The sequence below is a fragment of the Lepidochelys olivacea genome, assembly GCF_965140295.1.
Source record: "Lepidochelys olivacea isolate rLepOli2 genome assembly, chromosome: 1".
Lineage (NCBI taxonomy): Eukaryota > Metazoa > Chordata > Testudines > Cheloniidae > Lepidochelys > Lepidochelys olivacea.
Genome location: NC_140411.1, coordinates 155,491,114 through 155,504,046, shown reverse-complemented (window position 1 = coordinate 155,504,046; position 12,933 = coordinate 155,491,114). Strand labels below are relative to the sequence as shown.

General features: G+C 44.9%; 1 protein-coding gene across 1 annotated transcript; it reads left to right on the top strand.

Annotated features, from left to right (window-relative positions):
- The first annotated feature begins 3,348 nt into the window (after positions 1-3,348).
- Positions 3,349-10,097, top strand: RPL8 (ribosomal protein L8). Its single transcript, XM_084624772.1, has 6 exons — positions 3,349-3,490; positions 3,838-3,981; positions 5,935-6,076; positions 7,148-7,366; positions 9,443-9,558; positions 9,893-10,097. Exons 2-6 carry the CDS (start codon positions 3,844-3,846, stop codon positions 10,049-10,051), a joined length of 774 nt encoding a protein of 257 aa, XP_084480898.1. The 5' UTR covers positions 3,349-3,490; positions 3,838-3,843; the 3' UTR covers positions 10,052-10,097.
- Positions 10,098-12,933: the final 2,836 nt, after the last annotated feature.

The following is a 12,933-nucleotide window of genomic DNA, read 5'->3' as shown; positions in this document are numbered from 1 at the left end:
GATTTAAGCACATGCTGAAGGGCTTTGCTGAATCAGGGTCTGAAAAAAGCTACTAGGGACAACAGTAGCTGGAGTCTTGAATTTGTTCAGTAATCATTCCAAGATTACTTTCTGCTGGAAATGGGATGGTCACAGGATAGTCCCATAATATATTTTACAGTCTGTGTCATCAAACATCCCCTCCAGCAATGATCCACCTTGTTAGGGAATAACAACACTACCGTGTTTGAAACTGCACTTTGTTAATGTACATGAGGGAACTTCTAGTGCACACCAGCAGGGTCTACATGGGTCAGTTTGTGTGCAACACATTGGTGCACTTTAGAAATCACACCCCTCTAGTGTGCATGGCTGCACCATGTGGACAAGCTCTAATAGAAATGGCATACTTATAAGATGAGAGATAACTTAGATTGTAAGCTCTTTGGGGCACGGACCCCTTTTTGTTCTGTCTGTACAGTGCCTAGTGCAGTGGGGTACCTGGTCCATGACTAGGGCTCTTAGGCACTATGGAAATACAAATAAATAATAATAAAAGTGTGACAGAGTATACTACAACATTATACAACTATATTTATCCTTACCTAATTGGTTACTAGTTACCACTCTTCATTTGCTGTAGAGGACACAGAATAGCAGTGACCAGTATAATGTGCTGCTTATACAGATAACATGTGAAGATTCATACAGTGCCTTAGTGTCAGGATGGTTTGCCCGTAATGACGGAAGGTTTTTAACCCCCTTTTGTCCTGGGGAAACCATGAAGCAGAAAGTTTAGCACAAAGGAAATTCTGGATGTTTACATTTAGCTCAGTTCAATGAGAGGAAAACGCTGGCCTACAAACAATTGCACATGTGAGTCTACACCTGCTGTGTTCATTCTAATTTCCCAGTGACCCAAACTGAAAACAACAATAGACTCACTGTGCCGGAAGAAAGTAAGTTGTGATAGTATTGGTGATCCCATAAGAAGGGAGCGGGACCTCTTCCATGCTGAAAACACAGGCTGTAACAGCAGTTTAGACACTCTTCACTTCCCCTTTTCATAGAGGGACAGCAGCTGATTACGGCCAGCCACCGAGGGAATTATCTCCAGTTTGCAATAATTGCAGTTTAGCTCCTAATTAATATAGATTAAAATCTGACAAAGGCACCTAAAAATGGCTGATGAAGAGTTTTCATGAAGATCCAGATTCACTTCTCAGCCCGAACAAAGACTATTGAACCTAAACTAAATGATGTAGAAGTCTTTTTTAAAAAGTCAGCCTAGGCAACCACTTCACACAAACAGCACTGTCTATCAAGCCAGTAACTGGGATTGCCAAGTGGCAGCCTACCTTTGGAATGGGTCTGCCAGCTCAGGGAAAGTGGCTTGATACAGGGTCTCCAAGGTTAGAAATGACATTAACCCCCAGATATTTAAAAAATGAGATATAGAGGTACAGACCATTATTTCTTTGATCAAAGTGTACAAGCGTTTTAAAAGACAAACAAACCTAAACCTTTAGAGTGGTGTTCTGAAATAGTGCTTTTTACAGAGAGGAGGAACCTTAGCAAGGCTTGGGTAACACAGTTCTAAGAAAACACGCCCTGTTCACACTGGACAGGCAAACCATGTCAGAGCCCTGCTAGCAACACCCATACTTAAACAAGAGGCTCGTATACCTGCACATCCACCAATGTGATATATGCCATCATGTGCCAGCAATGCCCCTCTGCCATGTACATTGGTCAAACTGGACAGTCTCTACGTAAAAGAATAAATGGACACAAATCAGATGTCAAGAATTATAACATTCATAAACCAGTCGGAGAACACTTCAATCTCTCTGGTCACGCAATCACAGACATGAAGGTCGCTATCTTACAACAAAAAAACTTCAAATCCAGACTCCAGCGAGAAACTGCTGAATTGGAATTCATTTGCAAATTGGATACTATTAATTTAGGCTCAAATAGAGACTGGGAGTGGCTAAGTTATTATGCAAGGTAGCCTATTTCCTCTTGTTTTTTCCTCCCCCCCCCCCCCAGATGTTCTGGTTTAACTTGGATTTAAACTTGGAGAGTGGTCAGTTTGGAAGAGCTATTACCAGCAGGAGAGTGAGTTTGTGTGTGTATGGGGGTAGGGGGGATGTGAGAAAACCTGGATTTGTGCTGGAAATGGCCCACCTTAATTATGCACATTGTAGGGAGAATGGTCACTTTGGATGAGCTATTACCAGCAGGATAGTGAGTTTGTGTGTGTGGTTTTTGGGAGGGGGGTGAGAGAACCTGGATTTGTGCAGGAAATGGCCCAACTTTATTATCATGCACATTGTGTAAAGAGTTGTCACTTTGGATGGGCTATCACCAGCAGGAGAGTGAATTTGTGGGAGGGGTGGGGTGGAGGGTGAGAAAACCTGGATTTGTGCTGGAAATGGCCCACCTGATGATCACTTTAGATAAGCTATTACCAGCTGGACAATGGGGTGGGAGGAGATATTTTTTCATATTCTCTGTGTATATATAAAGTCTGCTGCAGTTTCCACAGTATGCATCCGATGAAGTGAGCTGTAGCTCACGAAAGCTCATGCTCAAATAAATTGGTTAGTCTCTAAGGTGCCACAAGTCCTCCTTTTCTTTTTGCGAATACAGACTAACACGGCTGTTACTCTGAAACCAGCACTCTACTTTGACTCCCCCCCCATCAGGACGGAGGAGCCAGGGGTCCCTACTTGAGTGGACAGTGGGGTGGCCACCATGGGGCCCCCTACAGTAGCGGCTCAGCGACAGCCTCAAGCCCCCCTACAAGCGCGGGGAGCTGCAGGGCGCGCAGTCCAGGGGAGCCGACCCGGGGGCGGGGGGGGTTGCTGAGCGTTAACCAGTGTAGAGCGGGACCGGTGTGAGCGCCACGTAAAACATCCCGGGGGACGCCCCCAGCCTTCGGCGGCCATTCAACTAAACTAGGTTGAACTAAACTCGGTTTCAAAATGAAGTTAAACCGGCGCAACCCCGCGTGTAGACAAGCCCCCTCAGGCTCGGGGCGTGGCAGCCGCGAGAGTGGAGTCGAGCGTAGGAATGTGGGCGGGGCGGTTACACGCTATAGCGTCACCGCGGCGGTTACTGATTTGCGGAGACGTGCCACGCTGCACGGGCCTGGCTCCTAGGAGCGAATGTGACACAGCGCCCGGCTCCCGACGGTAATGACGTCACATAGGGAGGGGGCGGGGGCTGCACTTAGAGACACGCCCCTTCCCTCAGCATCACTGGGCCCAAGCACGAGCCTGACCTCCTCTCACCCTCCATGAGAGGCGCATGCGCCCCGCCCCTCACCTCACCTCAGACTCGGAGTTCGACCAGAAGCGAAGGCGACGGGACTACGTTACCCGGGAAGCTAAGAGGCATGACGTCACCGCGCGGCGCCCGTGCCTTGCCCCGGAAGGGTTTAGCGCCGCCATGACCCCCCCCTACCGTCCTTCCCCCTTCCTTTCTGGAGTAGGCAGCGGAGGAGGTAGGAGCAAGGTGACGCTACAGGAGCCGGGTCCATCCGCCCCCATCGGGGGCGACCCAGCCCCGGCCGCCCCGAGCCTTCCCTCGGCTCTTCCCTGCGCCCTTGGCGGGAGGGGTTTGAACGGGTCGCGAGGTTTCGGGGCGGGACCGGGCAGGGGCCCGAGGTCCGAATCGCAGCCGGCTCTTGGGGCCTCCTCGCCTCGCGCCCGGTTGTCGGCCCGGCCTCCCAGGGCGGGAAGGGCCAGCGCGGCGCTGCGGGGGGCGGCGGCGGCGGCGGCGGTTGGGTTCGGAGGCGCGGCGCGCGCAGAGTCAGCGGTTTGTCGCGAGCCGGGTCCGTTCTCCCCGCAGAGCGCCATGGGCCGCGTGATCAGGGGCCAGCGGAAGGGCGCCGGGTCTGTGTTCCGAGCCCACGTGAAGCACCGGAAGGGCCCCGCTAAGCTGAGGGCGATCGACTTCGCCGAGAGGCACGGCTACATCAAGGGCATCGTAAAGGTGGGTCGGGGGCTAGGGGCCCCGCCGGGGGGCGTCGGGCTCAGGCCGCGGGTGGGAGCCGGCGCGGGGGTAGCACGTGTCATCCCCCCGGCCATGGCGGGACCGGACTCGGAGAAAGGGCAGTGAATTGCTCGAGGCAGGGGTGGATCGATTTAAACTCTGTTTTAATCGCGATTCAGGTCAGCCAGCTGCAACCTATTGCAATTACTTCAGTCATGTTTTGTATTTGTTCTCATGGGTTGATATACCCGTTAAAACATGATTTGCAACTACAGGTAACCTTTACCTTAAATATGATTTCCATGGCAGTTAAGGCCAAACCTTCCTAGAAGCTCTTGTCCTATCATTAGCTAGGTAGCTGCTTTTTCCCTGGCTCTGAAAATCTAGCTTCATAAATTTTTAAGAACACAATTGTTTCATTCACTCTTGTTTTTTGATAAATTAGAGGCGGGAAATAAAGCTTTCATCCTGTCTCAATTTCCAGTCTGAACTTTGAAATAGTGGAAAATGGAAAAAAATATTCTCCATCTGCTAACTGAACAAACCAAAAGCAATTAAGGGAGAAACTTTAATGCACGACAAAGTACTTGCAGGTGGATGTATGTAAATACCAGAATTCCCTCCATTGTAAGGAATGAAAATATAGATATTTAATGTGGTACCTCATGTTGACCTACTTATAAAACCTAAGTTGATATCAAAGTTAAAGATTAATTTTCCCTGATTCTGTATAATTAAAGCAGTGCTCTTTAATTGCAAAATTTGAGGGTTCATCAATACAACATATACGCATTTTTAAAATCTACACTGGCCCTGTGTCTCCCAGGAGGATAGTGCCAGAGCTGGAAGTAGAACCCACATCTGACTCCCAGATAGCTAAGGGAATGTCTACAGTTACTCTTCTGTAGTGGCACAGGTATAGTGCTTCATCATAGACACTACAATGATGGAAGGATTCAAGGGGACAGGTAGCTGGATGAAAGAATACTTCCATTGACCTAGTGCAGCCTATACAAGGAGTTAGGTTGGTTTAATGACATTGCTCCTGGGGTATGGATTTTTTCACACCCCTGAGTGATGTAGCTGAGTCAATCTAATCTAGTGTAGACTAGCACTAGACCAAACATTAGCTGGGTTTTTTAACACAATAAATTCCTCTAAGCTTCTTAGAAAAAATACTACTCTTAGCTTGACACTTCAGATGGTTGTCAGGCCAGAAGGGAGTTAGTCTGAAATCAATTTGAAAGTCTTTTAGAGGAATAGAACTTGTTAAGTGACCCAGATTGTTTGATGTTCAGACAGATCCTCTGAGCAGCAATCTAATTGCAACAAATCAGTGTGATCCTATTGGAGGAAAGAAGGGGCAGTCTAACAATACCAAACACACACCTACAAAAGCTAAATGAATTTGGCAGTTCCAAATCAATTAAGACCTTTACATAAATATATTGGCAGTTCTGAAACTCTGACAGATGTGGATTGGGAGGAGTTACTTGGAGAGCAGTTGAAAAAGTTCCTTTCTTTTTAAATGGTTCTCAAAATAGCTTTTTGGTAGGTCTCAATTAAAATATGCATAAACATCTTATTAAATTGATGTTAGTGAAAGCCAAATGCCTAACTTTGGAAGGTCTGCAGGGATTAAAAAAGGGCAGTAAGTGTGATTAGCATGAAGTAATATATTTAGCTGAGAACTGTTACAGCTAGGTTTTTGATCTGGCCATCTTGCAGAAGTGAACTTGATCTAAACTTAGAGTGAGGGTTGAGTAAAAGACTGGGAGTGTGTTTAAGTAAAGATTAGTACCAGATTCTAACTTTCTGGAGGAGTTAGAATAATGTTTAAACTACTTGTCTTAAGAGCCTGTTAGGTTTAAGTATTTGCTACAAGCTTATGTATTTGTCACTAATCTGAATAAATGACATAGCTGTTTCTAAATATGCTTTTTATCACATCAGGATATCATTCATGATCCTGGCCGAGGTGCTCCCCTTGCCAAGGTTGCATTTCGTGATCCATACAGGTTTAAGAAAAGAACAGAGTTGTTCATTGCAGCTGAGGGTATTCATACTGGCCAATTTGTTTACTGCGGCAAGAAAGGTGAGTTAGGACTGCAGCTAGTCATGTTTAAATGGCCTCCAGAAGCTGGTAGTTTAGACCAGTGGTTCTCAACCAGGGGTACATGTAGCCCAGGGGGTATGCAGAGGTCGTCCAAGGGGTACATTGATACTCATTTAGATATTTGCCTATTTTACAACAGACTACGTAAAAAGCATTAGTGAAGTCAGTACAGACTAAAATTTCATATAGACAATGATTTTTTTATACTGCTCTATATGCTATACACTGAAATATAAGTACAAAATTTATATTCCAATTGGTGTTTCATAATATGGTAAAAATGAGAAAGTAAGCAATTTTTCAGTAAGTGTGTTGTGATACTTCTATTTTTATGCCTGATTGTGTTAAGTGAGTAGTTTAAGTGAGGTGTAACTTGCGGGTACACAAGACAAATCAGACTCCTGAATAGCGTACAGTCATCTGGAAAGGTTTAGAACCACTGGCTTAGACTCATATGATGGAATCTGACCTGCATGTTTGTCTTCCTGAGAACTTTACGGCATGACCTTGTGAGCCCTAAGATTTCTAAAAGTAATGTTTAATGCACTGGCCTTCACTAGCTGTTTGCAAAGTACTATGTTTTTATATGGAGCTGGAAACATTTCACCATCCAACAAATTCTGCAACTAATTACAACATTTATAATCTAACAAGGTGCATTTTTTTTGTCCAGGCCTCTGACAAACTATTCCTTAGAATCCCTTACATTTGACTGACTGATTACCCTAAAGTCACTGTTATTGAAGGAAGGGGGGAGGGAAAGTGTACCCAGATAGCATCATGTTGGTAACCCTATAAATACATCTAGTGATACGTAATAGTTTAATACCTTATTTCTGGTTTGAGTCTGTATATTGTACCTGAAGATATCTATACATATTTCTGGATTTTTCAAGATTACAGTTAAGCTTCAAAAAGTCCCTCTGGGGAACCTGGCATTGGCCACTGTCAAAAGACCAGATACTGGGCTTGATGGACCTTTGGTTTGACCCAGTATGGCCGCTCTTATGATGTGCATCTACAGATAACTAAATGGGTCTATTTTTTCAGCTCAGCTTAACATCGGAAATGTCCTACCTGTTGGCACTATGCCAGAAGGCACCATTGTCTGTTGCCTTGAAGAAAAGCCTGGTGACCGTGGTAAATTGGCCCGTGCTTCTGGAAACTATGCCACAGTTATCTCTCACAATCCTGAAACTAAGAAAACCCGAGTGAAGCTGCCTTCTGGTTCCAAGAAGGTGATCTCTTCTGCAAACAGAGCTGTTGTTGGTAAGTCACAAGTGACAGTGGTCAATTTATGTATTGTATCTTAATGGTGTCCAAACTATAGTGAAAGGGGTGGTAGTAAATAGGCTCACTGCTTAATACCTCAAACACAGGTGATCTAGGTTGGGGTGTGTGTTGCGTCTGTGAAAGCTAACTATACACACGTGGACCCAAAATAGCCTACATGTTATATAGGTGTACATGTGAATAAATAGTTTGTACATGGGAGTTTAATGTACTGCTTTAATGTGGGTCTTACTGCACAAGTTGTGTTATCATAAAGCCTAGAATCTTTACTATGCTAGGCATTATACAAAGAACAGAAGACATTCTCAGCCCCCAAATAACTTAACACATTAGCCTATATACTTTATCATTAAGAGTTATTAGGAAGTTATTGTGTTGGATTTAAGAAGTTCTAATGGTGTGTAGGCTTGGAAATAGAGTTCAAAAGTAGACTGTGATAAACTCCAGTTCCAGAGAGGTATCATAATACACATGTGCAGAGAGCTGATCAGTTTATGAAAGCATGCAATTCTGCTACCCTTGCTTGGAAGACTTGCAAGGAAAACCTTCAGTTCTGTAGGAAACAGTATTGGTGTTCCAAGAGGTGGCAGGCTTCCTTTCGAGTGAGTCTAAGGCTAAAGCCAAAGCCCCATCAGGCTGTTGCAGGTGCTCTGTATTAGATGAGACATACAGCAGATCCTGACTATCTGATCACTAAATCCTGTGGTACTACTTGCAGAAGTTGGGATGGCTGCTTAACTGTCCAGTCTAAAAGCTGAGTTACACTGTTTCTCAACCTGGGGGTCATGGGATGGGTTTAGTGGTGGCAAGCAGGACAATTGCCTGGGGCCCAGCAAAGCTAAGTTCCATGCTTTAGCCCTGGGTGGCAGAGCTCAGGCTTCAGCTTAGTGAAGTCCAAAGGCAGTTACCAGTACAAGAAAGTTGAGAAACAGAGTACTACCTGCTTTTTTGAAATTGCATGAGGACACAGTATTACTTATCCAAACTATTATAGCAGGTGCTATGTGAAGCTAGCAGGAAATTGTTTTAAAAACTGGACATCTTTCATTGTAAACAATCCATTTTACCAGTAGCTAGTTTTTGGACTTCAGTAGCAAACTCATTACTTCCCTGTACATTTCTTCCCTGCCACAGCTGGGTAGGGTTGCTAATTTTCTTTGGACATAGTCCTGGAGGCTTCGTGAGATAACAATCTCTAATTTCTAGAGACTCCAGGAGAATCCTGGAATGTTAGTAACCCTACATCTAGGGGCACAGGGAGGCTTGACAACTTTTGCATTTAACACACATACTGGTGGAACAGAATAAGGGCAGGGGAAGCAATATAAAAAGACTGAATATGCAAATTACACAGGCTACAGTAATTTTCATAGTTAATTCATTACATATCTTAAGCTGTTATTAGCAGTGTGCCAAGTCAGTTATGACCAGTGTGTTGAAGGTAAAACCCAGTAGGCGTTAACTGTTTCTCCTGATCTTTCAGTGATTTGTTCTAACTGAAAGGTTGTCACATCTCATTACTCCAGGCAGCTGTGTTGGCGTTGTACAAGCAATTCTGGGAAGTATGACCAATGATCTAGTATTCAGGACCATCTTTTGTGATCTAGTCTTACTATTAAAAGGAGAAAAGTTACTTAAATAGAGATTAAAATTAAGAACTCTTCCTTTGCAGCCCACCTTCAATGCATAGAGATACTAGAACACCTGTTTGCAAGAATGTAGTTTCACAGTATCTAACCTTCATGAAGCAATTCATACTCTGGTCCTGGGTGTGAAATGTTTGTGTGGACAGTTGCACATTTGTGACTCACTTTCACAGATTAGCTAGCTAGACAAGATTTCTAAAACAGTTTTAAAATCGCAAAATTGCAGTCCATTTTTTCCTTAGTGTGAATGGGTACTTCCCCTTAAATATCCCATCACTAACAAAGCCATTTGCTAATCATTTTAGCCAGACTTCACTGCATGAGCTAAAGCTTTCAAAATATAAAGTGATGACCATAACATCTTAACTCGCAACTAATTAATTTGTATTTTTAAAATTAATTTCAGGCATTGTTGCTGGTGGAGGTCGTATTGACAAGCCTATCCTAAAGGCAGGTCGTGCCTATCACAAATACAAGGCAAAGCGAAACTGCTGGCCACGTGTCCGTGGTGTGGCTATGAATGTAAGTGTCTCAGCTTTCAAATGTCTGTCCTTCTATAGTTCACGTAAGGGCTTAACAATTGTCATTCAAGATTCAGTGGTGCTTTTGGCAAGAGCTATTGAGTGTAGGCGATATAAACTGTCTAGAAAGTGCATATAGTATTGCTCTACAGTTGCAAACATCTGCTGTAGAGCATACATGGTAGGTAAAATTATTCCTTGATATAAAGTAAGGAGATAAAAGGTATAAAATAAGTTCTAGAGCACACTTACCTTGGTTTGAGTGTTAAGTTTAATTTATTTAACTTGAAACATCCCTTTGTCTACATTTTTGACCTTGTTGACTTTCTTTATAGCCTGTAGAACATCCCTTTGGTGGTGGTAACCATCAACATATTGGTAAGCCTTCAACCATCAGGAGAGATGCTCCCGCTGGTCGCAAGGTCGGTCTCATTGCTGCCCGTCGTACTGGTAGACTGCGTGGAACCAAGACTGTGCAGGAGAAGGAGAACTAATGTCTTTCAATACAGTTTACACAATAAAAGGCTTTAAAAACCCCCATATCTGTCTTGTGTAAACCTTATGAAGGAATGATATCAGCTTCTTGGGACTCTTCTATTAGTGAGGAGACTTTTGTAGGGTGAGGGTGGATTGTGGAACTCTTGCTTTCACTGAAGGGATAAATGGGACTTTAGTCGCAATCAAATAGCCTGGTACTAGGAATAGGTTTTAGAAACAGTTCAGATCAGATTCGCTATGGGATGAGGATAAGATTGAAGCTATCACCTAGTGTTAAGGGGGGGGGGGGTAAGAACTTGGTCACCCACCTCTCCTCTTCCCTGGAAAGGAATGGGTGGCCTCTACCCATGCCTTCCTCTAAAGTGTGGATTAATAGGTGATGGTTCTCTTTCACATATGCACTCAGTTTTCTGTGGAGGAGAATCTCCTTCAGGCACTAACTGAGAAGTGTATTCAAGTAGTTCAAGGATGGCTTATGCACTAGACCATTTGAAATAAACTTTGTGGAAGGGGAAGGTCAGGAAAGTCTATTTTGAAATATTACCACTGGCTTATAAAAACATCTGCCCTATCTAGCCTTAACAAAACTGAATGTTATGGCTGCTGTTCTATTTGGTGCTAGTACAGAGTGAGCAAGCTGCAATAATAAAGCCTTGTGGTGGGGAAAGCTTAGTGACCAGCAAGTACTACCCCATGATTGTCTGTTAGTATGCTAACTCCACACAAGGGAGTACCTGCTCGTCAAGCTACACCAGAGCCTCCCTTATACCATCAGCATTATGCATTAACATTACAATTTTTTGGAAAGGCAGCCACAATGCTGTTCTGCCTGAGAATACCTCACACTTCCCTCATGCCTCCCTGTAAAGAAAAAGGCAGATCTTTGGGTGGGTAGGACAAAGGCAAGAAGATGATTGCTCTCAGTGAACATATAAGCTGTTGCATGAATCATGCACATACTGTTGTGCTGGAAAAAAATTTCAGCTTCTTGTGAACAAGTCCTGTTTGGAAATCACCTATACCTTCTAACATTAGCCAAGGGGCTGCTGAAAGTAGTATCCTCCATAAAGGACCTTTGCTAGGCACTACATGAATCCACATCTCTTCCATCAAGCAAGTGTGGGGGGTGAAGAGCTGAAGGAGTGCTCCATGTCAACTTAGGGTATGTGTCCACTACGAAATTAGTCAAATTTATAGAAGTCGGTTTTTTAGAAATTGGTTTTATATATTTGAGTGTATGTGTCCCTACAGAAAATGCTCTTAAGTGCATTAACTCAGTGGAGTGCTTGCACAGTACCAAGGCTAGTAGACTTCTGGAGTGTTGCACTGTGGGTAGCTATCCCACAGTTCCTGCAGTCTCTGCTGCCCATTGGAATTCTGGGTTGAGGTCCCAATGCCTGATGGGGCTAAAACATTGTCACAGGTGGTTCTGGGTACATATCCGTCAGGCCCCCATTCCCTCCCTCCGTGAAAGCAAGGGCAGATAATCATTTTGTGCCTTTTTTCCTGAGTTACCTGTGCAGACGCCATACCACGGCAACCGTCACCGTATGTCTTCTGGGCGCTGGCAGATGCGGTATGGCATTGCTACACAGTAGCAGCAACCCATTGCCTTCTGGCAGCAGACGGTGCAATACGACTGGTAGCCGTCCTTGTCATGTCTGAGGTGCTCCTGGCCACATCAGCTGGGAGCGCCTGGGCAGACATGGGCGCAGGGACTAAATTTGAAGTGACTTGACCAGGTCATTCTCTTTAGTCCTGCAGTCAGTCCTATTGAACCATCTTATGGTGAGCAGGCAGGTGATAAGGATTGCTAGCAGTCCTGCTGTACCATCTTCTGCCAGGCAGGCAAGAGATGAGGATGGCTAGCAGTCGTACTGTACCATCTTCTGCCGAGCAGCCATGAGATGTGGATGGCATGCAGTCCTTCTGCACCGTCTGCTGTCAGCCAAAGATGTAAAAGATAGATGGAGTGGATCAAAACAAGAAATAAACCAGATTTGTTTTGTACTCATTTGCTTTCCCCCCTCCCCCATCTAGGGGACTCATTTCTCTAGGTCACACTGCAGTCACTCACAGAGAAGGTGCAGCAAAGTAAATCTAGCCATGTATCAATCAGAGGCCAGACTAACCTCCTTGTTCCAATAAGAACAATAACTTAGGTGCACCATGTCTTATTGGAACCCTCTGTGAAGTCCTGCCTGAAATACTCCTTGATGTAAAGACACCCCCTTTGTTGATTTTAATTCCCTGTAAACCAACCCTGTAAGCCACGTCGTCAGTCACCCCTCCCTCAGTCAGAGCAACGGCAGACAATCATTCCGCGCCTTTTTTCTGTGCAGATGCCATACCAAGGCAAGCATGGAGGCTGCTCAGCTTACTTTGGCAATTAGGAGCACATTAAACACCACACGCATTATCCAGCAGTATAGGCAGCACCAGAACCTGGCAAAGCAATAGCAGGCGAGGAAGCAACATCAGCACAGTCACTTGAGTGATCAGGACATGGACACAGATATCTCTGAAAGCATGGGCCCTGCCAATGCATGCATTGTGGTGGTAATGGGGCAGGTTCATGCTGTGGAACGCTGATTCTGGACTCGGGAAACAAGCACAGACTGGTGGGACCGCATAGTGTTGCAGGTCTGGGATGATTCCCAGTGGCTGCAAAACTTTCGCATGCGTACGGGCACTTTCATGGAACTTTGAGACTTGCTTTCCCCTGTCCTGAAGCGCACGAATACCAAGATGAGAGCAGCCCTCAGTTGAGAAGCGAGTGGCGATAGCCCTGTGGAAGCTTGCAACGCCAGACAGCTACCGGTCAGTTGGGAATCAATTTGGAGTGGGCAAATCTACTGTGGGGGCTGCTGTGATGCAA